General features: G+C 34.6%; 1 protein-coding gene across 6 annotated transcripts in view; it reads left to right on the top strand.

Moving 5' to 3' along the window:
* UBAP1 (ubiquitin associated protein 1) overlaps positions 1–27,955 on the top strand; it is a 55,442-nt gene that overhangs the window by 10,560 nt on the left and 16,927 nt on the right. For 2 of the 6 annotated variants that reach the window (XM_074196591.1, XM_074196592.1), the window contains exons 2-4: positions 851–986; positions 20,653–20,693; positions 23,482–23,606. In XM_074196591.1, coding sequence (XP_074052692.1) covers positions 20,660–20,693; positions 23,482–23,606 — 159 coding nt within the window. In that variant the 5' untranslated portion in view covers positions 851–986; positions 20,653–20,659. Of the gene's footprint in view, positions 1–850; positions 987–20,652; positions 20,694–23,481; positions 23,607–23,634; positions 24,206–26,465; positions 26,566–27,955 lie in introns of those variants that run through there. The other 4 variants (XM_074196590.1, XM_074196593.1, XM_074196594.1 and 1 more) reach the window with 3 other exon arrangements.

The following is a 27,955-nucleotide window of genomic DNA, read 5'->3' as shown; positions in this document are numbered from 1 at the left end:
GCTACAAATATCAAGAGATTTAGATCGTAAAGGAATAAAATTGAACACTTCCAAGATCACATTAGTGATCTTGTTCCCACACTTGTTCCTTGATTGAAAAAAAACTGAAAAATTTTATTGTAAGAATACTTAATAGTAGATAATAGCTTAGGCTGAGTTGAGGCATTATAAAATTAATCCAGAGCTGTCAACATGGGAAATTCTCTTAACATAACATTTTATTATTTAATAAAAGCATTGAACCCTGACCAGACTCTTAGTTGCTCTGTGACCCCACATAAGTCATATAACTTGGCTCAGCCTCAATTTCTCAGCTTTTGCAAAAGAAGGGCAATAATTTGCAAAATGAGGATGATAATATCACCTCTATCATACCCTGTTACCTAAAATTTAATGTTGAACTTAGCCACTTTGTTTTTCACATTTCTGTTATCTTTGCACTCCTGTTAAAACCACGTTGTGTTACTCCCCATGCCTAGAATGCTGTAATTTCTCATCTCTGCTATAGACTTTGAGACAGTTTTCTGAAGGAGGCCTTTACCAGTTCACTCTGCTGCTAAATCTTCCATGTATCATAGGTCCATTTGAATGTCTGTCAAATTCTCAGATTAAAAAAAAAAATTTATCAAAGAAAATGCTAGATTGCAGTTAGAAGATAAGTGGAAAAATAAGAATTAATTTTTTCCCCTACCTAATTTCAGGCAACCCTGAATATAAAGTTTCTTCCTCAAACAATTATCTTTCATCTTAGGAGGCATACCTGTTAATTTACATTTTGCCTTAATAAATGAAGAGATGTAATTTCCTTTGAGGGGCCAGATGTTATTTTTACCTTTCTTTGTGTTCCTAGTACAATGCCTGACAAAGTAAAATACTCGTTGACTGACTTGAAAAAGACTAACCACCACCACATCCTACCACATCCTTGTTTCATTCCATTGGTGACTGGGAAATCTTGAGAACATTGTCCACTCTCCAGAATCCGGGTATGCATGCCATCCTGAAATTGATGTATAATACTGATGAACTCCAGGCAACCAGATTTTGACATAATTTTCCAGATAAAGGGGTAGAATCTTAGAAAAATTATTAAAAATGGTTGATGTGCCAGTTTGCTAAGTAAATAAGGGTTCTAGTTGTACACTGGGACGTGAAAGTAATGTACCATTTATATATGTACATTTCCTTGGCATCTTAAACAGCTTATACTTAATATAAATTAACCTTTTTTCTTGATAATCAGAGTTATTTTTTTGATCAGTGTGTCCACTGTATGGCACAGTGTTCCAAACTTTGAACTAAAAGCAGACTTTGAGTTCTAGTCTTTGCTTCATCACTCCCTATCTTATTTTATAAAATGAGATTGATGAATTTTAAGGTTCCTTCAAGTTCTAATATTCTGTGATAAATAACTTTCATTCTTCCAGAATTATCCATATAATCCTAATTCAGCCATCACTACTTTCTACAAAACTGTTCTTTCTCAGCTTGAAAACAGAGATGGACCTGTGATTTCATAAGTATATGGACCTCCTGTTTGAAGACAAAGTTTCTCTGCTCAAGTCTTAAAAGTTCATAAAGAGTTTTGCTTCTAGCCCAGTCTTCAGAGCCATCATCTGAAGAAGTAACTCCTGTGGAAAGCAACAGTAGTTTCCATCAGCTACCAACTAACTGCCTTTTAACTGCCACATAAAGCTAGCTAAAGCAGTACAGCACCCTGAGGGAATTACTCTATTCTATTAGAAACCAGGAGAGATGGGAATTTAGAGAAGCCTGGAAGGATTTGCATGAACTGATGCTGGGCGAGATGAGTAGAACCAGAAGAACATTGTAAACCGTAACAGCAGCATGGGGACAAGCTTGACCACAATTAGGACCCCAAAACTTGGCAGTGGCAATGCTTGCAGTCCGATGTCCTCACACATCAACCTGGGAAGCAAGCCCTATGGAGAGCAATCTGCAGCAACTCCCTTCAGGTGCCACAAGCCACAGCTATTAAAGATTCAGAGAAGAAAGTTCTTGCCTCCAAAGTCTGGGGTACAGTTTAGTTGTTTAAACATCTGAAACTGATAGAATTTGTATCAGTGGAAATGATCTTAAAGAAAAGGCATTAACATATACTTTGATGGTGCCCCAGAAGGACCTTTCTATCTGACTCAGAACTGGAGCTCCTTGAGAGCTGGGGCTTTATTGCTTTTCTGTTTTTCCCCAGCATTTGGCCCAATGTTTTACACAGAATAAATGCTTATTAAATGTTTCATTTGTTATTCTTTCTTTTGAATTCCAAATTTTAATCTGGAAGTTGTCAAGAAAAAGTGGGCTGATATGGAATTTGTTAATTTGTATAAAGTTTAGTTTAGCTAAATGAGATTCTAATATTTGGAATTTTCCAAATTCCAAATATTAGATACAAATACAAAATGTATAAGATGTGGAAATAAATTTAGATCGTATATATACCAACAGACTTGTCTTCAAGGTGCCTAGTAAGATTTAGATCTCTACTCTTTTTTAAATATCTTATTTTCCCCCATTACGTATAAAAACAATTATTAATATTTTCTAAAGGTTGGCGTTCCAAATTCTCTTCCTCCTGTCCCCTTTCCTATCTATATATCAGATTGCTATAGGTTATATGTTTGCAATCATGCAAAACATTTCTATATTATATATATTGGCAGTTAGATGGCACAGTGTGACTCTGAAGTCAGGAGGGCCTGAATTTAAATCTATCCACAGATACCTGATTACCTATATGACCTTGGGCAAGTCACTTAATCCTGATTGCCTTGCATCCAGGGCCATTTCCAGTCATCTTGACTCATATCTGCCCAGATGACTGGAGAAGAGAATGAGACTGATGACTAAGCAGAAGCATCCCCTCATGCCCAAATGCAATTCATGTGCATATCATGACATCACCTCCCTGATGTCAGTTGTCTTTGAGAACAAAGGACAAATATCAGATCAGATTCCTATATTAGGCTGTGAAAGAAGACAAAAATGAAAAAAACAACAACCCAAAAACAAAACCCAGGAAAATTAAGAAAGATTAAAAAGTATGCTCAGTTTGATTTTAGACTCCATCAATTGTTTCTCTGGTGGTGGACAGCATTTTTCTTTTTCTCTTTGGCTTGGGGTTCTACCCACCATAATTCCAGACACCAATCAAGTTTTTATTTTTTCCTTTGGTTTTTTTTTTTGAATTTTACAGTTTTTCCCTTAATCTTGCTTCCCACCCCCCCACAAAAGGCTGTTAGTCTTTACATTGTTACCATGCTATACCTTGATCAAAATTGAATGTGTTGAGAGAAATCATATCCTTAATGAAAAAATAAAATATAAGAGATAGAAAAATTACATAATAAGATAACAGTTTTTTTAAATTCAAAGTAATAGTCTTTGGACTTTGTTTAAACTCCACAATTCTTTCTTTGGATACAGATGGTATTTTCCATCACAGATACCCTAAAATTGTTCCTAATTGTTGCACTGATGAAATGAGCAAGTCCATTAAGATTGATCATCAACCCCATGTTGCTGTTACAGTTTACAGTTTTCTTTTGGTTCTACTCATTTCACCCAACATCAGTTTATACAGATCCTTCCAGGCTTCTGACTTCCCATCCCTCCTGGTTTCTAATAGAACAATAGTGTTCCTTCATGTATATATACCACAATTTGTTCAGCCATTCCCCAGTTGATGGACATTCACTCAATTTCCAATTCTTAGCTACTACAAACAGAGCTGCTATGAATATTTTTGTACAAGTGATGTTTTCACCCTTTTTCATCATCTTTTCAGGGTATAGACCCAGTAGTAGTATTGCTGGGTCAAAGGGTATGCACATTTTTATTAGCCCTTTGGGCATAATTCCAAATTGCTTTCCAGAAAGGTTGGATGAGTTCACAGCTGCACCAACCATGTATTAGTGTCCCAGATTTCCCACATCCCTTCCAACATTGATCACTGTCCTTTCTGATCATATTGGTTAATCTGAGAGATGTGAGGTGGTACCTCAGAGATGCTTTAATTTGCATTTCTCTTATCAGTAAAGATTTAGAGCAATATTTCATGACTGTGGATCACTTGATTTTTCTCATCTGTAAATTGCCTCTGCATTGGATAGCATTTTTCATATGGGTCCTTTGGAATTGTCTTGGCTCATGGAATTACTGAAAATAGCTAAGTCATTCACAGTTGATCACTATACAATATTGAACAATGTTTCCCTGGTTCTGCCTGCTTCAAAGTATCAGTATTAGTTCATGTCAGTCTTTCTGAAATCATTTTGTTCATCATTTCATAGTATTCCATCACAATCGTATATCACAACTTGTTCAACAATTCCCCAATTATTTCCAATTATTTAACATCACAAAAAACTTACGGAAATATTTTTGTAAAAATAGGTCCTTCACCACCTTCCCACCTTCTTTGATCTCTGTGAGATACAGACCTAATGGTAATATTGCTGGGATCAAAGAGTATGCGCAACTTTATAGCCTAGTTCTAAATGACTCTCCAGAGTGGTTAGAACAGTTCAGCAACTCTTATCACCAATGCATTAGTATACCAATATTTCTACATCCTGTCTAGCATTTATCATTGATTTTTTTACTCTGTGATTATGAAAGAATAATTTTAAGATTTGACTGAATTATGTGATCCTTAGTAACATTATTAAATACTGTATTTAATTTTTTTAGGTTTTTTTTTTTTTTTTACAAGGCAATGGGGTTAAATGGCTTGCCCAAGGCCACACAGCTAGGTAATTATTAAGTGTCTGAGGCCAGATTTGAACTCAGGTACTCCTGACTCCAGGGCCAGTGCTCTATCCACTGTGCCACCTAACTGCCCCCTGTATTTAATTATTTTCCGTTTTATTTAAATAAGTTCCCACACTAGAATGCTAATAGTCTCTAATGGCTGGAGATATTAGAAATCAACAATTTGGAAAAGAAGAAAGGGTTAGATCTATTTTTACATTGTCAAGTTTTGGAATATTTGGGGGGAAGAATTAATGTAGTTCAGGGTAATTGTAAAAACTGACTAATGTCAACCTTTTTCTGACAATATAATTATAAGACTGATAATTAACAATTATACATAAGACTATACATAACCATGAAGATAGGACTGTGTTATTTTGATTAGTGGCCTTAGTTCAAGAAATACTTTTAAATGAAAATGTTAGTTAAATAAAACTAATGATAGTGTGAAGAGTCAGCCTCCATCTGGATTCAGGTCTTCCTCTGATGGATATTGGCTTGTAACATCACTTAATTTCTTAGTGCCCCACATGGAACTTTCTATAATTCTAACATTACAGGTTTGGATTAAAAAAGGGAAATTGCATCTCTGTTGACATTTAGGCTTTGAATTTTACAGTAAGAATGATTCTAAATTTTATTTGGGGAATGAGTATCCTTGCCAAAAAAAATTTTTTAGGTTTTTTTTTTTTTGCCAAAAATTTAAGTGCAGTAATTCCATCTTACTGTTTAGAATAGTTCTCCATAGATCTACATTACATTTTTTGAAATTTGATCTTGGATTGCAGTAAGCAGCTTGATTTACTATTAATTAGGAGGTCATAGTTCTTCTATGCTCTCCCTTTGTCAGACTATATCTAGAGTATAATATGTTCTGGGGTTAAATTTAAAAAGAATTTTATTTATTTATCCATACATTTGCACATGTAGTTAGAAAATTTCTTTCCACCCTCTCTTTTCATTGCTCCCTCCCCTCTGTGGCAAACAGTCAGCATTGTACATACATATTTTTGATAAACATGTTTACAGATTAATCTTTTTGGTATGAGGAATTAAGATTAAGGGAAAGAAATACATAAGAGATAATTTTTATAAAGTGTTCAGATTCTGAAGGGTTGGTTTTTCTTTTCTTTGGGGGGTTGTTTTGTTTTTCCTTCCCTCTGGATGGGAATAACATTGACCATAGCTAGTCTAATATGGCTGACCTAGTTCTCAAAACTGCTAAGGGAAGCTGCTTTCATCAAGGCTGATCATCTCACAATATTGTTGTTAATGTATACATTGTTCTCTTGGTTCTGCCCCCTTACAGGATCAGAACCTATAAGTCATTCCATGCTTCTCTAGAGTCTAACAATTTATGGTTAAGTTTAAGAAGGACTTTGATAAGTTGGAGAGCATTTATAGGAGAGAGGACAGTATAGTAAAGTGCCTTTAGTGACAGGTCCTATTAATTTTGAGTATTGGTTGAAGGAACTGGATAATTTAATCATTTTATTAATAAGCCCACAGGTTTAATTAATAAAAGGATGGTTTCTTGACCATCTCTCTTAGACCAAAGACCCCTTATAGTGGTGGTCACAGTTTATATGCCCTTTGAAGAGAATCTGTTTGCACAGAGGGATGAAAGGATCTTATCTTAAGTATAAAATACTGTTCATCCAAATTACAGTCAGTTCGGATTTATCTGTCAAGCTACTGACTTGAAGAAATTGCTGATTTGGTAAGTTACATATATATTTATTTCCTTTTCCATTATAATAATACCTAGCCTACTATGTTAACCATATTTTATAAGTAATTTCCCTAGCCTAATTGACATTCAAATTTATTATCAGTTATTATTGAAGATTTATTTAATTTTCTTGTCTTACATTATTTTGTGTTGCTGTATTACCAGTTACCATATTTTAAAATATTTTCTGTTAACCCTCTGACCTTAATGACTAAGAGGGGGAAGAAAAACAAATAAATTATTTTTATACATCAGAAATGATTGTCTAGGTATTGGTAGTTGCTTAGATAATAGTTGTTGCTATTTTTTGAATTAAAATGCAAAGGATTAGAAGCTATTATTTCTTTTGACTGTGGGGATTTTATTGACCAAAATTTTCCAAGCAAGCCCTTTTGGTATTTTCCTATAGTCAGTCAGTTATTCAACTTAAGTTTTTCTTAAGTGCCTCCTAGTGCCACACTATTGTGGCTAGTAGACACTGGAATACAAAGACATAAATGAGAATGACTCTTCATTGCCTCTCAGAATCCTGGTTTCCTTCAAAGCTCAACTATATCATTACCTCCTATTTGAAGTCTTTTCTGATTCCTCCCAAATCTTGGTTTTTGTCTTCCCTTCTAGAATGGATTTGCCTTGAAGTCAGGGATATAATGCCTAGTAAATGATGGATACTAAATGTTCTTGTGTGATTGATTATATAGGAATAATTGCTTAGGGTCACACAATTGGTATGTGTTTGAAATAGGGCTTGGACCTCGGTCTTTTTTGTCTCTGAGCTCAGCTATTTACTATGCCTCTTCACCTCCTATGGTACAGTGAGTAGAGTGCTGGCCCTGAAGTCAGGAGGACCCCAGTTCAAATCTCTTCTCAGACACTTATAGCTGTATGACTTGGGCAAGTCACTTAACACTGATAAGCTTCTCATTTAGTTCTTCTGATCCATATCTGGCCACAGATCCAGAGGGCTCTACAGTCAGTTTGGTGACTTAGCATAGCATCCCCCTCACTCAAGTCCAGTTCACATGCAGGTCATGGCATGACCTCCCTGATATCATGGTCTTTGAAAATGAAGGACCAACATAAACTTAGGAGAACTTTTTAACATGTAGCACCTCCTCCCCATTCCTCTCCATAAAAAAATATCAAAACAACAAATTATTTTGTAGTTTTTTTCACAAGGTAAAAGTTTGACACATAAACATTCATATTATATGTAGAATGCATTTTTGTAATTTTAACAAGTATAAGAAGTACACTTTAGTACTTGAGTCCATATCACTGTGTTCTCCCTTTATTATATCCCTTCTTTGCCATAATGGAAGTTATTCATAGCTGTGGAGCTTTCTGTCTTTGAGAACTCAGTATCACCTCTACAACATGAAGAAGTATTAAAGAAAGACTTCAGGAGATTTTCCAAAAATTTAAGTGCAGTAATTCCATGTAGTAATAGTTCTCTAGCCTTGACCTCTTATCATCTGAACAACAACATTTGCTTTAAAAGCAAACAAGGCTAAAATAATCTCTCTGAAGAGTTTCTCCATAGCAAATTGTAGCAGCACCACTATCTTTCCCTTCCAGTTCTTCAGGCTCTAACCTTATACACACAAAAAAGCTTGTCATTTTTTTTATATGAATATAGAACTGGTTTAATGTAATTTCATATTAGTATGACAGTATTTTTATGTCCCTTCAAGGTTATCAGGTTCACTTAAGATTTGTATTTGTATTTGTATCTGATTTGAGAGACAAATTAAAGAGTTTAGAGCTTAGAGCAAACCTGTTCTTCCATGTGTAGCAGCTGATATCATTCTTTGTTCCTAGTAATAAATGTTTATCCTTGGTCAGAGTCAGGATCTTTGAATATACTTCCGGGTTCCATTCTATTTACAGGATTCATGAAGAAAATTGTGTCATGCATTTTTACATTGTAGCTCTTTTTCCTTTCTGTTAACTTCACTTTATTAAATATTTTTACATTGTCACTGTTTGAATACATAGACTCAGTCTGTGTTTAAAATAATGTAGAGGACAGAGAGAGAGAGAGAGAGAGAGAGAGAGAGAGAGAGAGAGAGAGTTGGCAATTATATTGTATTCTACCCTAGTCATTGCATATTAAGGTTATTGTGTTTAGTTCTGGACATCACATTTCAGAGAGGACTTGAAAACTGCAAAACATTCTATAAGCTGCTGTAGTGGTCTATTGTTATAAACCTTTGACCTCCACTGCTTATGAGTACTAGAGCAACATGGTACAGATCAAAGAGCATAGTCTTGAACTCCAGGGGACCTGGCTTTGAGTCTCCACTGTTTAACAAAAATTATGTGATCTTGGAAAATAACTTAATTTCTCTGGGTCTCAGCTTCCTCATTTGATGATATATTTAGATTGACATTGCAGCATATATTCTTTTGCATAAGATATATCTGTATCTAACTGCTTGTCTTTTATGGACAGATTTTTGTTTTTTGTTTTATGTTTCTATTATGTGGTTTTGGCCTAAAGGAGACCTGAGATGACCTGAAGGTTCCTTCTAAAGATGACCTGAGGTTCCTTCTCACTTTAAATCTGGATTTTATTTATTTTGAGAGACAGTGTTAGTATTGCTTAGTTTATCTCCAGTATAAGTTCTTCTGACTTTAGGTTATACTTTTCCTGAAATAGGTACGCCTGATTGCTTGGACAATAGCCACCTAAAATTTCTAGAAAACCTCTTTGAACAATGTTGAGGATTTGACTTTCTGAAAGTATATTTTCCTTTATAAATTTGCTGAAGTCAAAAGGTTTTCAGGTCATGTAGCATACATTATTTTTGCTTTTGTGGAAGCAGTTGGGAGTTGTTACACAGGTAATAATTGTCTGAGGCTGAATTTGAACTCTCAGGTTCTCCTGACTCCATCACCAGTGCTCTATCCACTACATCACCTCACTGCCCCAGGATTCACTACATAATGATATATCCAACAGACTTTTCTTTGAGTTTTACAATTTTCCCCCAGTCTTGCTTCCCTCCCCCCACCCCCACCCCACAGATAGCACTCTTGTCAGTCTTTACTTTGTTTCCATGTTGTACCTTGATCCAAATTGGGTGTGATGAGAGAGAAATCATATCCTTAAAGAGAACAGAATTCTCAGAGGTAACAAGATTAGACAATAAGATATCTGGTTTTTTCCCCCAAATTAAAGGGAATAGTCCTTGTACTTTATTCAAACTCTACAGCTCATTATCTGGATACAGATGGTACTCTCCTTTGCAGACAGCCCAAAATTGTTCCCAATTGTTGCACTGATGGAATGAGCAAGTCCTTCAAGGTTGGACATCACTCCCATGTTGCTGTTAGGGTGTACAGTGTTTTTCTGGTTCTGCTCATCTCACTCAGCATCAGTTCATGTAAATCCCTCCAGGTCCCTGAAATCCCATCCCTCCTGGTTTCTAATAGAACAATAGTGTTCCATGACATACATATACCACAGTTTGCTAAGCCATTCCCCAATTGAAGGACATTTGCTGGATTTCCAATTCTTTGCCACCACAAACAGGGCTGCTATAAATATTTTTGTACAAGTAATGTTTTTACCCTTTTTCTTCATCTCTTCAGGGTACAGACCCAGTAGTGGTATTGCTGGGTCAAAGGGTATGCACATTTTTGTTGCCCTTTGGGCATAGTTCCAAATAGCTCTCCAGAAGGGTTGGATGAGTTCACAGCTCCACCAGCAGTGTAATAGTGTCCCAGATTTCCCACATCCCTTCCAACAATGATCATTATCCTTCCTGGTCATACTGGCCAATCTGAGAGGTATGAGATGGTACCTCAGAGAAGCTTTAATTTGCATTTCTCTAATAATTAATGATTTAGAGCATTTTTTCATATGCCTATGGATTGCTTTGATCTCCTCATCTGTAAATTGCCTTTGCATATCCTTTGACCATTTGTCAATTGGGGAATGGCTTTTTGTTTTAAAAATATGACTCAGTTCTCTTTATATTTTAGAAATGAGTCCTTTGTCAGAATCATTAGTTGTATTGTAAAGATTGTTTCCCAATTTACTACTTTTTCTTTTGATCTTGATTACATTGGTTTTATCTGTGCAAAAGCTTTTTAATTCAATGTAATCGAAATCATTTAATTGGTTTTTAGTGATGTTCTCCACCTCTTCCTTAGTCACAAACTGTTCCCCTTTCCATAGATCTGACAGGTAGACTAGTCCTTGATCTTCTAATTTGCTTATAGTATTGTTTTTTATGTCTATGTCCTGTAACCTTTTGGATCTTATCTTGGTAAAGGGTGTGAGGTCCCAACAGACTTTTCTAAAAGCTCTTCCTCTTAGTTCTCTTATTTACCATTTTTTTTCCTGAAGGATTCTACTTATTGCCTTTAATTTAGGAGATTGGTTCCCTATAGTAGGAACAGTTGTACATTCCTTGTTTTCCAGCATCTTTTCTAGAATTCTGTGACTTCATTTTCACTCAAACTCCTTCCTCTTGGATTTTATGCTCTCTATTTATATATATTGTTCTTTTAATATCTTTTCTAAATGTAAATGTATTTATACCCACATGTCTGAGATATGCTTTTTATCCCTTCCCTGAAAATAACTTTTTAAATTGGGCAATTGAATTATTTACAAATAAATTGTCAGGTACAGCAGGGTATAAAGAGAGGACTAGATTTGAGGTCAAGGACCTGGAATTGAGGCCTTGCTGTTTGTTCTAGTGCTTAATCTGACTTGTTCCAGTGCCAAGTACCTGACACATAGTAGGTGCTTACAATTTAACTGAATGTTTATTGACTCTATGGGTTTGTTCAGGCTATTTTGCCTCTTCAGCTTCAGTTTCTTCACATATAAAATGAAGAGTTTATATTAGATGACTTGAGGTTCTTTCTTGGTCTTAATGTGTATTTCATTTATTTTGAGAGATAGTGTTAGTATTGCATAATTTATCTCCATTTGGTTGTACAAATTCATTTTTCTATTCATGTTAAGGATTCTTGTTTTATCCCTCCCTTCTCTCAGTTTCCTCCTTCCTTCCTTCCTTCCTCTGTTGTTTCTTTGGTCCTTGTTCTGAAGGAACTTAATTTTTTTTAGGACACTTATGCCTATGGGCACTCCACAAAACATTCACAATGTTGACTTCTAAGTTGAAAGAAATAGCAATACATAAAATGAGCAGAAGAAATGCTTGCTCAGGGTGACATTTGAAATACTGTTAGTCTGAATCAGTGTACTCTTGATCTTATAAAGGGAAACATCATAAGTCAAATATGTTGATTTGCAGCATCTAGTGATAAGATGGTTTGGCAATAAGGGATCCTGAAAGAATTATCTTTAAACCAGTCATTCAACAAGCATTTATTAAGTTCTTATTGTGAACTTTGCCTAAGCACTGAGGATACAGAGTAAAACAAAAATCATAGTATAATGGGTGAGACAACAAACAACTATGTACAAACAAGATACATTTGTGAAAATTTGGAGATAATCCATTCACAATTTTGCAGCTTTCACTTTTGATTTTTTAAGGGTTCTTTCTCTCTAGATAAATTTCAATAGGTGGTTAGACATAATAGAATCACTCCCAGGCTTTGTTTTTATACTCCTGATGGACACATGAATCATCTGCCCTTTATTTGATTATATGGAGTTTGTCCTTGTTTAATCCCTTATCATTGTCCAACTTTTTATGTTTCTCTACATTGCCTGTGTTTGAATTTCAGAAATTTCTACATAGCTTTGAGTTTTCATCAGGAAAATTTGGAATGTCATCTGTTTCATTAAAAGTCCACTTTCTGTATGATTGTATGCAGTTTTACCGATCCAAATTTTTCTTTCTTATAGGCCTCTGTCCTTTGTCTTCTGGAATATTGTATTTTAAACTTTTTGTTCCTTTTTTAGTGCCAGCTACTAAATTGTATGTGATTCTGACTCTTCAGTACTTTGAATTATTTCTGCCTGCTTGCAGTATTTTTTATTTGACTTGGAAACTGAATTTTGGCTGTAATGTCCCTGAGAGTTTTTATTTTGAAGTTTCTTTCAGAGGTGAATTTTTCATTCCCTTCTATTCCTTGGTTCTAAGAGATTTGGACAAATTTCTTGAAATATATCTAGTCTCTTTTTTAGTTATCATTTTTAGGTAGTCCATTATTTTTTAATTGATAGTTTATTTTCTTCCCCAGTTACATGTTTTGGCAGTTTTTCAACTTTCATCTATTTGCAAATTGATAAGTTAGACATTAGAAAAGCTAGCTATGATAGATATCTGAAGTAAACTGAATGGGGCTAGAAAGAAACATACCTTTTTTCTGCAATATATGACACATTCTCAAAATTGACTATATATTGGGGCATTAAAACCCTCATAATCAAATACAGAAAGGCAGAAATATTAAATTCAATCTTATTCAGATTGTAAAGTAATAAAAATCATGTGCAGTAAAGAGCCATGGAGAAATAAACCTGAAATTAATTGAAAACAAACTAATCTAATTTTAAAGAATGAGTGAGTCAAACCACAAATTATAAAAATAACCTTTTAAAAAACTTTATTTTTTATTAATATTTTATTTGTTTTCCAATTATCTACAGTAGAAATTTCTACCTATCTTTTTGGTAAGGTTTTGAATTTTAAAATTTTTCCCCCCAACCCCCCTTCCCTCCCCCCCCCCACTCTCCCAAGGAAGGCAGTCTGATAATCCTTACATTGGAAATAACCAATAATTTCATCCAAGATAATGACAATAAGAGATAACATACCAAAACTTGGGGGATACAGCCAAAGCAGTTTTTAGGGGAATATATCTCTAAATGCTTACAGGAATAAAACAGAAAGAGAAGACCAATGAATTGAGCATGCAACTAAAAAAGCTAGAGAACAAATTAAAAATTCCGAATTAAATATCAAATTAGAAATTATGAAAAAGAAGTTAATAAAGTCCACTAATTTTTTTTCTTTAGATTTTTTTTTCAAGGCAATGGGGTTAAGTGGCTTGCCCAAGGCCACACAGCTAGGTAATTATTAAGTGTCTGAGGCTGGATTTGAACCCAGGTACTCCTGACTCCAAGGCCAGTACTCTATCCACTGCGCCACTTTAGCCGCCCCTAAGTCCACTAATTCTTAAATTTGTTTCTCTTATGTGGGTTAGTTGTTTCTTCTGTATAATAGTTTTCTATTTTTTGCCCCCTACTCTTGACTTTATTTTAATATTCTCATTTCATAATCATTGATGTCTGTTTGATCAGTTTTTATTATTTCTCTTTTATTTTTAAATTTCTTTTTGCGTTTTTTTTGCAAGGCAAATGGGGTTAAGTGGATTGCCCAAGGCCACACAGCTAGGTAATTATTAAGTGTCTGAGACCAGATTTGAACTCAGGTCTCCTGACTCCAGGGCTGGTGCTCTATCCACCACACCACCTAGCTGCCCCAGTTTTTATTATTTCGAGCTGATCATTTCTTTCCTAATTTTCTTCCATATCTCTCATTTCTTGTTAATTTTTTCCCTTCTAGCTCTGTTATTTCATTTAAAATAAACATTTTTTAAACTGGTTCATTTCTTCTAGATTATTTGGTTGAATTTGTGCCCAAACTCTGATTTTCTTTGAGGCTTTCCTTATAGATAGATGTATGGAGTTTTTTCATCATCTGGGTTTGTGTTTTGAACTTCCTTGTCATGATGGGATTTTTTTTTTATGGTGGGATGATGAGGAGGAGGAGGATGAAGATGATAGGATGCTGAAGAGGAGGAGGAGGATGGTGATGATTTTTACTCATACTTTAACCTACTTTCTGATTTTATGTTTGGATTAAACCGCATATTTCTTGAAGTAATGCCAGGGCTGATCCTGCTCCTTTTGGGGGCTACTGAATGTTGTGGTGTTCTGTTGCTGTCCTCAGGGATAACTCACTTAGGGAACTTGTAAACATTCAGTGCTCCCAAAATGGTTTGATTGGTAGCAAAGTCTGAACCCTACCCTGGTCTGTGCTGTGCCAAGTTCCTAACTTTATTTGGGTCTGAGAAACAGTATATTGCTGCTAGACTCAGTCTATTTACTATTAGCCCACTGAGAAGCTTTGCTGGTTCAAAGTGACAGAACTGTGTAGGCTTCCCTTTGGCATGTGATTCCATTGCATGCTGCACATTGGGCTGGCTGGCTTTTTTGCTTTTTTGTTGTTGTTGTTGTTGTTTTGCATTTCCAGTGCTTCAGCACAGTGCCTGCCACATAATTAGCTTAATACATGCTTGTTGATTTGTTATCTTCCTCTCTACTGAGCTTATTCCCTATACATAATCTTAAATCTTCACTAGCCTATAAAAACTTGTTCATAAGTAAAATTCTAGGGGAAAAAGCCTTCTACTCTCGATATGTCTTCTACATCCTCTCATTCATTAATCCTTTTGAAGTTTGGTATCTGTTGTCATCTGACCTCATCATTCAATTGAAATTGCTCTCCAGAGTTGATAGTAATTTTTAATGAACAAATTTTTTTTTGTTCTCTCATTTCATATCTTTACAAAAGAGGAATGCTAATGAATCAAATTTTAGATTTGTTAAGTTTAAGGGGTGGCTAGGTGGTGTAGTGGATAGAGCACCAGCCCTGAAGTCAGGAGTACCTGGGTTAAAATCTGGTCTCAGACACTTAATAATTACCTAGCTGTGTGGCCATGGGCAAGCCACTTAACCCCATTTGCCTTGCAAAAAAAAAAACTAAAAAAAAAACCTCATTGTTAGATTTGTTAAGTTTAAGATGTTATTGGGACAGCCTGTTTTACATGACCAGTAGACAGTTGTTGATTTTGGACTGAAGCTTGGAGAAGAGACATGGATTAGATATCTGTGAACCATTAACATAGAGATAATAAATCTTTTGGAGTTGATAAGGTTGCCAGGATAGAGCATATAGGGAGAGAATAAGAATGAGACTGGGAGAGAATAAAAATGAGACTAAGAGAGAATCGTAGGGAACAGATAAATTAGGGTAATGGATGATGAATCAGTAAAGGAAGGCAGGTCAGAGGACAAAGACTCAACTAGGGTTATATGAATGCTCCTGCAGAGGTGGAAGTCTGACTATGCAAGCCTCTAATGGCAGGCTTGATTAGATTTTTTTTTATCCTTTTTTTATTCTTTGTTACAAGGAATGGGTTATTGTTTGGTTTGGGAAGGAGGACATATTTGGAGATGAAAAAAGTAAAGATATCAATAAAGAAATTAAGTCAGTTTGATTCTAGGTTGTTTTAAGAAGTTAGCATCTTGAGCTTCTGGCCACAGGTTTCTTCCCATGCTAGTTCATGACTACTCAGCTATTAAAGTTATCTTCTAGAATTCAGGTCTGATCGTGTCACCCTTCAACTCAGTCAACTATAATTACATCTTATAACCTCCTGGATAAAATATAAAATATTCAATAGTTCAAAACCTTTTATAACTTGCCTCCTCCGGGATTTTAAATTTTCTAAATTCTTTAAGCATTCCTAAGTTCTCTTCAATCCAGTGACACTGGCTTCTATTTTTTGAACAACATACTCTGAGTAATTTTCATCCACAGGCATTTTCACTGACTTTTCCTCATACCTGAAATTCTCTTCCTCATCTTACTAGCTTCAACTTAAAATCCCTAACCACTAAAGAAGGTCTTCCTAATCCCCTTTAATTCTAGTGCCTTCTCTCTGTTGATTAGTTCATATTTATCCTTGTTGTCACACACAGGTTTTTTGAATATTAGAAACCACTGATAGTCCTTGAAAGCAGATACTTTCTTTTGCCTTTCCTTTTCTGGAGATACTATTTATACTTGGCATAAAAGGGCTTATTTAATAATGATTATCGACTGATTAGCAGTTAAGATTTTCCCAGACCTGCTACTTTTGTTCTTGATCCCTTTTTTTATGTGTTCTACTGATGCAATGCCTACCATTTCAATCATTCTTGCTCTTAAAATTTTTTTAAAAATTGATATCATTTGTTTTATATTACTTCATTTCTCTATTCATGCTTTCTTCTCAATGAAAAAGAATCTGAAAAAACAGTTATCTAAATAACCATCATCAATCAAGTTCAATAGCATATATTGTAGGCAGCTAGGTGGCACAGTGGATAGAGCACTGACCCTGGAATCAGGAGTATGTGAGTTCAGGTCTGGCCTCAGACACTTAATAATTACCTAGCTGTGTGGCCTTGAGCAAGCCACTTAACCCCATTGCCTTGCAAAAACCTTAAAAAAAAGTATATATTGTATTCCATCTCTGTAATCACATAACTACCTCTGCAAAGAAGGGAACTGCATTCTTATATTTCTTCCTTTTACTAAGCCTAAGTTATTATAGTTAAATAGAGAGGTTTTTGTTCTTACTGTTCTTTTCATTACATAGTGTATGTAATTGTTTTTCTAGTTTCCTTATTTCTTCTGGGTTTTTCTTTGCTTTTGGTACTTAACTCTCTGTGACATTGGGCAAGTCTCTGTCTCTTTGGATCTCAGGTGTCCTTCTATGGAAAGTTAGAGGGTTGGGCAAGATGATCTTTGGTCCCTTCAAGTCTGTCATTTCTGTTACACAGATTATTTCCCTTAAAATTCTTCTTGAATCTAGCTCCCTTCAAGGCTCAAATGTCTTTTTTTCTTAACCCCCAAATTCTTAATGTACATAAGATAGAAAATATTTGAGACATTCTAGATCAAAATAAGAAATGTGACAACATACATTTTCAACAAACATTTATGAAGTATTTACCATGTGTCCACTACTGTGCTAGTCTCTGGGGATACAAAAATAAAGATGAAACATGCCCTCAAAGAGTTAATGTTCTCCTACCACTTACGCACATTAAAATTCACCTATGACTTCAGGAAATGCTCATCTTGGGAGTTGCCTAAGACATAGAGAGCTTCACAACCAACCAAAGTCAGGATTTTCTTCCATGCCCAGCCCTCTCCGCAGTGCTGCACTGCCTCTGCATTTGCTAGGTGAGAGGCAGCATGGCATAGTGGATAGAAGGTTAGCCTCAGAGTCCCAACAACCTGGCTTCAAGGGTTTTTTTTTTGTTTGCTTTTTTTTTAGGTTTTTGCAAGGCAAATGGGGTTAAGTGGTTTGCCCAAGGCCACACAGCTAGGTAATTATTAAGTGTTTGAGGCAGGATTTGAACTCAGGTACTCCTGACTCCAGGGCCTGTGCTCTATCCACTGCACCACCTAGCCGCCCTCCTGGATTCAAGTTTGACCTGTGCTTCATGCCAGCTTTGTGACAAGTTTGCAACTTGTCAGTTCCATAAGCAATTTTCTGCAGATATACTTTGTTCAAGAGTTTCTTCAGTGGGAACTTGTTGCATTGATAAAATTACAGCTCTAGACTTAAAAAAAAATTCAGTTATCTGTACATGTGCTGTACCTCTTTAGGAGAATGTATGCTCAGAGTCAAGGACTGTTTGATTTTCTCTGTCATTGTTCCATTTCTTTGTGCATAGAAGATATTAAATACAACCTCTCTTTATTTTTATTAATCTTTAATTTAGTATCCAGTATTTGTTGAGCAGCTATGGCTAAGAATGGTATGGTGGATTTGTAGACAGAAAATCTAGATTCATATCCCAACTCTGCTGCTTTTACCTTTGTCCTTTTGGATTAACTCCTTTTTTCTTTAAAATGGTGATCTATTGTTCCATTTAGGGTCTGCTTCAATGCTAAATCATGTAGCTTGGGCTCTGAAGAGAAATAGCTTGGGCCTGTTCTGAACCTGATTATGGTAACAGTAAGATGCCAGCATAAACCTTTGAGTTGGTGATTTAGAATGGTTTAATTTGTTACTGAAAGGTGTTACTGAAAGATGAGTGAAGTAATAATGGATTGGGAGTGGGGTGAGTGGGAGAGAGTGAATTATCAACCAGAAATTTCTTACAAAACAGTGTCTCCAGTTTGTTAAGATAGTAACAGAAACAATGTTTCCTGAAGAAAATGAAATGATTTCAGACTAAAGTGTATATAGCATTGGTTTAGAGATGAGAACTCCACAAGTTTGTAGAATGGTCAAGAGGTCTGTCTAGTTAAAGTTTCTTATTCTGGGTAAGTGAGCAAGGGGGACAGAAAATCTTCAATGAGACTGAAATGATTTACTTCCAGAGTTTGAATGAATGCACTTAGAACCCTATTGAATTGTAAGTAAATTCATATGGAGAAATAAAAAGTCAAGAATTTCCAGGAGCTTAATGAAAAAAGTGCAAAAGAAGGTGGCTTAGCCCTACTTGATCTAAAATTATAAAGCATCAGTCATCAAAACTGTTTGGTATTGGCTAAGAAACAGAGTGGTAGACCAGTGGAATAGACTAGGTGCAAAAGCAGGAGACAATTATAATAATCTGCTGTTTGATAAACCCAAAGAGTCCAGCCATTGGGATAAAAACTCCCCCTTTGATAAAAACTGCTGGGATAATTGGAAGTAACTTAGATCAGACCAACACCTCACACCCTTTACCAAGATAAGATCCAAATGATTACAGGACTTAGACATAAAAAACAATACTATAAGCAAATTAGAAGATCAAGGACTAGTTTACCTGTCAGATCTATGGAAAGGGGAGCAGTTTATGACTAAGGAAGAGTTGGAGAACATCACCAAAAACCAACTAGATGATTTCAATTACATTAAATTAAAAAGCTTTTACAGAGCTAAAACCACTGTAATCAAGATCAAAAGAAATGTAATAACTTGGGAAACAATCTTTACAACTAATAATTCTGACAAAGGACTCATTCCTAAAGTATACAGAGAACTCAGTCATATTTTTAAAACAAAAAGCCATTCCCCAATTGACAAATGGTCAAAGGATATGCAAAGGCAATTTACAGATGAGGAGATCAAAGCAATCCACAGCCATATGAAAAATTACTCTAAATCATTAGTTATTAGAGAAATGCAACTTAAAGCTTCTCTGAGGTACCACCTCACGCCTGTCAGATTGGCCAATATAACCAGAAAGGATAATGATCATTGTTGGAAGGGTTGTGAGAAATCTGGGACACTATTACACTGTTGGTGGAGCTGTGAACTCATCCCACCTTTCTGGAGAGAAATTTGGAACTATGCCCAAAGGGCAACAAAAATGTGCATACCCTTTGACCCAGCAATACCACTACTGGGTCTGTACCCTGAAGAGGTCATGAAAAAAGGGTAAAAACATCACTGGTACAAAAATATTTATAGCAGCCCTGTTTGTGTTGGCAAAGAATTGGAAATCCAGTAAATGTCCTTTAATCGGGGAATGGATTAGCAAGCTGTGGTATATGTATGTCATGGAACACTATTGTTCTATTAGAAACCAGGAGGGATGGGATTTCAGGGAAACCTGGAGGGATTTGCATGAACTGATGCTGAGTGAGATGAACAGAACCAGAAAAACACTGTACGCCCTAACAGCAACATGGGGGGTGATGTTCAACCTTGAAGGACTTGCTCATTCCATCAGTGCAACAATCGGGAACAATTTTGGGCTGTCTGCAAAGGAGAGTACCATCTGTATCCAGATAAGGAGCTGTGGAGTTTGAACAAAGTTCAAGGACTATTCCCTTTGATTTAGGAAAAAAACCAGATCTCTTATTGTCTGATCTTGTTATCTGCCTCTTAGACTTCTTGTCTCGTCTTTAAGGACTCTCTCATCACACTCAATTTGGATCAGTGTACAACATGGAAACAGAGTAAAGACTGACAGATTGCTTTCCATGGGTGGGGGGTGGGGGGAGGGAAGTAAAATTGGGGGGGGAAATTGTAAAACTCAAATAATATCTTTAATAAAAATAAATTTTAAAAAAAAGAACCCTATTGAGCTAAGTAATTTGACGTGTTAATTTCCTGTTGTAGAAATTTCATTCTTAATAAACTCAGTTAATAAATAAATATTCATAACTTCTTTGCAATACTTTGATCCTTATCTCTAACCTCCCTCCCAGCCCCCACCCCCACTTCTTTCCATGTATTAGGGGTTTTTCCCCTCATTGGATAGATTGTGTCATCTTATTTTCCTTGACAGCAGGGATCGTTTTTGATGGGAAACTGTGCTTTCCTGTTTGTTTTCTTTTTGGTATCTTAATTTCTTCCATAAACTATTTCTCATATTCATTTGTTTGTGTATAAGTATATGTAATATATGCTTAATTATTGTTTTTCAGATTCTAAATGGCTTCTAAGAAGTCGGGTTCAGATTTTCATGGTAAGTGGGATATCTATATTGAGTTGTTAAAGTTTTTTAAATCATTCAGTATAGCTCAATTTAGTTTTTTCTGTCATCTTTTAAGTCAGATAGTTTGAAAAACTAGAAGTTATATAGTAGTTCAATTTTCTCCCTATCTTCCAGTCTTTGTTCTTAAGCTTCAATTATATCTACTTTACTTTGAACATTTGGTATTTGAAACTTAGGCATAGAGCGAGCTAGATAAGTTCCCTTTGGTCAAGGTGCAGCAATTGAGTCTTTTTTTTTAAATTAAGCCTATTTTATTTACAGCAAGCTCTTTTGCTTTCCTTTTTTAAAAAATCATAAATTCTGTAAAATATTTGTCACTTAAGAATAACTATACCTATGATTCTTTGTATTTTTTTTCTTGGTGGATTTTAACTTAATTAAATTTCATACTAGCTCTGACATGGGAAGAAAAATAATCTTTAACAATAATAATAATAATAATAATTACATACTAGCTAACATTAATATAATGCTTGTTATGTGCTAGGCATTGTATTAAATATTTTAAAATTGTTATTTGAGCTTCAAAAACTATTCAAGGTAGGTACTGTTCTTATTCCTGTTTTAACAAAAGATGAAACCGATTTAGTTTTACTTTTCCAGGATCATACAGTTACTAAATATCTGAGACTGGGTTAATTATGATAAATGTCTTAGAGCTTTCTGACTCCAGGCTCTATTTAATTAAGTAAATTAAAAATAATTAATTATTAATTATTAAAAATTAAGTAATGATTAAATCTGATTAATGCTAAATAAATGCCAGAAGAATTATAGTTTGTATATTTAGCAAATACTGTTTTGTCATGTTTACTTAAATATGACTAATAATGATAGAAATAAACTTCTAAGCTTGTATGATATTTAAAGAGTTTTACATATAAGTATTTATTTGACCTCTTAAGACACCTATAAGGTGGTATTGTAAACATTACTAATTCCATTTTTTAAAGTTCCATTTTATAGATAAGAGGCCTGGGGTTCAGGGAGATGTAAAGTATTAGAGTTACATAACTATTAAGAGAAAGACTTGGGATTTAGAAAGCAGTAGAATGAAAATTTTGTTATTTTGCATTATAGGAGAATGAAGTTGCCTAGGAAGGCAATATATAGTACTAGAAAAAAGCACAGGACTTGGAATTAAGAGAACCTTGATATTATGTGATGATTTGGGGCAAATCATGTAATTTGTTTTGTCATTTGTAAAGTGAATTAGGTTGGTGTAGTTCTAACTCGATCTAATTCATTGATCCAACTTCATTTGTACATTTTCATTCATGAATTACTGTATTGAAATTGGAAAGTAAATGTTAAGCCTAGAGAGACAGTGATATATTTATCTGAAATTGTATTTGGATCTCTTAGGATAGCTGAGCCTACTAGCTTAGCCCAACCCAGAACAGGAGTAATGATGAATGATAGAACAAAGGAAGGAAAAGGAATAAAGAGCTGAAGAGGATAACCTAGCAGATGTTAAAATTTTAACTCATACTTCTCAAGGACAGCAGAAATGGGGAATTTTGTAGCTTGGTGTTAATCATCTCATAGAAACTGTAATATTGGTAATACTAAGAAAATCATTCATATTCTGGTTTTATTACATAACCAAGTTTGACTATACTCAAGAAGTACTTTAAGGGGAAGAAAGGTTTAATTTAATCCTTGTTTAGCACCTTCTGTACCATCTTTGTGATTTCTTAACACTCTTTACCCCAATAATCAAAAGGATGAACTCATTTCTTACTGGCAGACTATAAATACTAAAATATTTTTCAGCAAAAAAATGATCATGATTTAGTTTAGTTCTTGAAAATAGCTAGTCAGATAAGAGTCCACAAGAGGCATGGTAATTTAAAATATGTAGATCTTCCTTCCTCTATGATTAACTAGAATAATTTCTTAATAGCAACAGATAATGAAAATTGTTTTTCATCTATTATATTAATTATTTTATGTTATTAGGCAGATCTTTCAGTGATGTGACCATAGAAAAATTTGCCTTGGTAGTATAGAACTTAAAGGTAGGAGAGGTGGAATTAGATTATTCCTATCCTCTTCAGTGTTGTTTGGCAACTCACTTCTTACTGTTAGGAGATAATGAAAATAATGAAAATATTTTTTGGCAAAATAATGATATTGTTTAGGCAGAACTAGCTACAACAGAGAGACTTAAAATACGCTGTCCTTACAGACCCAAAAAAAAAAAACCTGAGAAATAAATTTTAATATGAGTACAAGGGATCTGTACCATGATATCTAATAGGCATTTATTCCCATGGTTTTACTCTTTTTCCCTTCTTAGAACTTTGCTTTTTGAAAAATCTACATATGTATCAGAAGTAAAATATGATGCCTTTTCTTATTCCTGGTTTGTCTTTATACAAACTTCATGTCATTTGGAATGGTAGAGACTTTTAGGGGATTTTTTTGTGAATCTAACACCAGTTTGAGATGAGACCCTTCCCTCTCTCTCCTTGGCCTTGTGGGGTAGGGGTGGGGGGGAGGGGATCACAATCCTCATTGATATGTATATATTTTGAGAATAGCTTTGGCTCCTACTTTTCTTTTAGACTTCTGTGGACTGAAAAAAGTAGTCAGTTAAGGAGAGATACTGAGATTAATGGTAGGTAGGTTCTTTATACCTTAACTTTTTCTAACAAATAAATCTTCAAATAACAAGAGTTAATTTGCTTTTAATGAACAGATATAGGATCATGGAAGAAGAAATGAATTAATTTTTGTTTTTACTTCATTTTAGGGACTTTCAGTTACCTTGATGATGTCCCATTTAAGATAGGAGACAAATTCAAAACACCAGCTAAAGTTGGCCTGCCTATTGGATTCTCTTTGCCTGATTGTTTACAAGCTGTCAGGGAAATACAAGTAAGTATTTCTTCTTGGTAACATTTTGCTGAGTTTCAAGATTTGAGATATTTACTATTATAGAAATGGGAGAATTTGATCTGCCTCAGCTTATTCTCATAAAATCTTAAGTGTTTTCTAACTTACAATTAAACTCTATAATTGCTCCAAGTTTTAAAAAGTATAGACTGCATCCTATGGTTGATAATGGAGGGTTATACACCTCAACTCTTTCAGTTTAAGTTTTTCTTGTCTTTATCTAAGTGTGATTAATGATAAAATAGATAACTTTGCCACTGAGGAGTTGTGTGTCCTCAGGCAAATCATTTAATTTCACACATGAGTTTTTTGATAGTAGTAATATTTATATAGTGGTGATGGTGGTAGCGTTTGGTGGTGGTGGTGGTGGTGGTGATGGTGATTGTGATTGTCCTTTGTTCTTGAAGACCATGACAAGGGAAGTGATACCATAAAAAATATATGAATTATATTTGAATGAGGGGTACTGTGCTAAGTCACCAACCTCACTTTCTCTTCCAGAGCCATCTTGGGTTCATTGGACAGATATGAATCAGGACAACTAGTAACCAACTAGTAACTTGCCTAAGGTCACAGAGCTAGTAAGTTGTTGGAGGCAGGATTTGAATTCCTGTCCTCCTGACTCCAAGGCCAGTGAGTGCTCTAGTCATTGCACCACCTAGCTGTCCAATATTTATGTATTCTTTCCTAAGTTAATTCTGAAGCTTATACATGAAAATGTATTTGTGATCTTTATGTCATTTATAGGAATAAATTTTTATTGTATAAAGCTTAGATTCAAAATTCTGAGCTAGTTATTCCCTTGAGAAATGTGCCTATAATCATAGGCACATAGACTAATCAGTCTCAGATTTCAAATTTCATAAATATTTATGAAAAAATTCATTGGTACATTAAATTATTTGCTGTAGGTCATGTAGATAGTAACATAATCAGAATTAGAATTCAGATCTTCTAAGTTGTGCTTTTCTATTATTTATTATTTTCTATTATTTAATTTAAAAAAAAAACTTTGATATTTGTACCCATCATCATTGTTTATATACACATAACTGTAGAGGGACCATTATAAAATGGTTAGATACCTGAAATAAGTCTTAATTTTGCGTATAGTAATAGTAATAATTTAATTGGGGCAGAAAGGGAAGAACAGCATTAAAAAGGCACTGAGATAAGAATAAGAATTGTGGCTTTTGCAGAGATGAGGAGATATAGACTGACCTTAGTGGAGCAGACAGTGCCATTTGGAGGAAATTGATATGGAAAGCAATTTGCTCAATTCTAGGTAGTTGAAGAAAGCAAAGATTGAAATTATTCATATCTAATACAAAATTTGACTGTAATGTCAAAAATATAATTAAAACTCTTACATTGAGTAAAATAAAACCACATGGCATTCTGGAGTGTTTACTTCAGTCTTGCTTTTTGGTATTACATGGTCAAGATGTATGATACAGACAAGGTGCTTAATAGAGATTTAACAGTTTGAATGAGGCAAATAAATTTCTCAGCTTCTTGGTTATTGAAGCTCAGCATAGTATAAAAATATAAAAATGTTCATTTCATACAACAAGAAAGTGCTGGGTTTTGAGTCTGTACAGCATAACATGGTAGAAAAGAATAGCTCTAGAATTCATGCTTTCTGATCTCATCTGATGTTTACTTCCTGGGTAACTTCAGTCAAATCAAACTTGATCATGTTTATAGACCTTTGTTTTCTTCTCTCTAAAATGGGGGAAATTGAACTATATAACCTGAGATTCCTTCCACCTCTAGGTCTATGATCTGTATCAAATTCTGACTTTGCTCCAAATCATCTATGTTATCTTCCTCATCTCTAGGTCAAAATTTCCTGAAAAATAGGTGGGGTAGAGGTTAAATAAGTGCTTTCTAAGGTCCCTTCCAGCCCTAAAGCTCTGTTCCTATTAGAATAATTTTCTAGCAAACATTTGGCTTTTATAGACTGCTTCTTGAAAAAAAGGTTAAATGTCAATATTGACCCATCTTAAATGCTTTCCCCTCTGATTTATAAAAGGTGTTGTGTCTGATTTGTGTGTGTGAGTGCATGCAAGTTTTAATTTGTTTTAAAACAATTTCATTATAAAGAAGTTTTTTTGGTTAACCTGGGTACTGTGACACTTCTGTAAAATAAACTTTACCCATTTCATTATTCTCAAATAATGTCTAAATGATGTAATGGTCTCATTGTGAAGAGCTGAGCAGTGACTCTGCAGTTCTCAGGAAATTGGTTCCTCTTCTTTGAGGCACAGAATTTAGAAGATTTACAAGATTTAACTTGTAAAATTTCCTCAGTGACCGGTTATTATCATGTCTTTTGTGCAATAATTTATAGATTATAGATGAAAATGAATTCTGACAGTCAAGCAATAATCTTTTGTTACCGACTTACATTGTGTGTCAGGTACTATGCTAGGAGTCAGAATTACATTCCTGCCCTCAAGGAGTTTATATTTTATTGGAGAAGACAATATATTATACATAAATAAGTATTATAAAGATACAAAATAAATTTACTTGTAAAAGCTGTATGACCACTTTAATAAGTTGCAGTAGCAACAAATGTTTATTAGATATAACCATAAAATCAGTTATTTTTGTTAACTAATTTAAAAAAATTTACAAACTTGATCCAATGGTTTTTCTATCTTTTTATAGTAGTTGAAGTACTTAGTTAAGTACTTAGGTGCATGATACAGTCCTTGCTTCATTTTACAAAAAAAAAAGTTGGTTAACTTCTGGGATTTAACCGTGTGCTAATGAGGACGTGACTATTCAATTCATGTATATACCAGTTAGCTTTACTCTGTTTTTTGGCTACAGACAGTAAGCTTACCCTGCCTGGAACAAGAGGGAAACAGCAGTGCAGCCTATCCTCACAAAAGGGAAAACAACTCAGAACCATGTCCCTTGATGATTGTGGGTCAGTAATGTTATCTTCCTATATGAAAAGACAAAACAAACCATTAAAATAGACTTAGAGCCTGCTCTAAGAAGGCTGCAACCTGAAACTTGAAAGTTACCTAGTTTTCTCCTTGATTTAGTGATCTTTTTTTTTTTTCAGGAGAAAAGTAGTGTTTCCTATCATGTGTGCATAATTAATTTTATTACTATTTTGGACTTGGGAGATGGAGTAGAAATCAAGTCATCATCTTCTATTTCTTCCCCAAATGAGTTGTAGTAGTATGATAGACTATTTTTACTTCCAAAAAACATTAAAAGGAACATGTTATTGTGCTTTTTATGCATAGCAAGGGATTTACGTTTTTGAGGAGGTGCTTCAAACTTAATAAGAATTCATTGCCTTTGTACTTTTGAAAATTTGAGGCTGTCATGCTATCATGTAGTTTAAAGTTTGTGATCATATATATATGTGTGTGTGTGTGTGTGTGTGTGTACATATGTATGTACACACACACATATATATGTACACACACACATATATATATGTTGCATGTTGGAATAGTGAGGTTTTAGACTCTGGGGTAATTCAGTAGTTTTCCTAAAAGATAATTTTATTTTTAGATTTTTTTTGTGACATGAGTCTTTCCTTAGGCACAAATTTTTCTAAGGTTACTTCTTTATGCATAGTCTACTTACTTTAAAAAACTGAACTGGCAGATTATTTCTCCTGAAAATGCATGAAGGAACAGTTTTAAAAAAATAGGCCTTCCCATTTACCTCCTAATGTTAAAAATTATTCCTAAAGAGAAAAGTTTATGTGAAAATTTATGTGAAATGCACTGTACTTCTGGACTTCTCATCTATGTAAGTGAATGGAGTGATAGTGTCTTGTTACGGCTTTTCTTTGGATCATCTTATTTCTTTATAATTCTTTTTTTTTGTAATTGTATTTTCTGCTTACTTCGTTATATCCATTTTCAGCATTGTTTTCTTGACTTTGTTTTTACTCTAGTCTATTTCAGGTCAGTTTTTCCATTAATTTCTTTATGGCATAGTAACATTACATTGTATTCACATATTTTAATTTGTTTAGCCATTCCCACTTGATGGGCATATGCTCATTTTCTAATTTGCTACTTCAAATATTCCTGTAAATATTGTGGTGTGTTTGGTTGTGTCTGACTTTTCATGACTCAATTTAGGATTTTCTTGCAGAGATACTGGAGTGGTTTGCCATTTCCTTCTTGAGATCATTTGTCAATGAAGAAACTGAGGCAAATAGAATGAAGTAACTTATGCAGAGAGTAAATGTGTGAGACCAGATATGAACTTGGGAAGAGTCTTCCTGATTCTAGGGCCAGCACACTATTCACTGCACCATTTAGCTGTCTCATTATGATGAATCAGGG

Source organism: Macrotis lagotis, chromosome 8 (assembly GCF_037893015.1).
Source record: "Macrotis lagotis isolate mMagLag1 chromosome 8, bilby.v1.9.chrom.fasta, whole genome shotgun sequence".
Classification (NCBI taxonomy): Eukaryota; Metazoa; Chordata; class Mammalia; order Peramelemorphia; family Peramelidae; genus Macrotis; species Macrotis lagotis.
The sequence above is the reverse complement of the archived record's forward strand: the minus strand, read 5'-3'. Positions and strand labels throughout refer to the sequence as shown.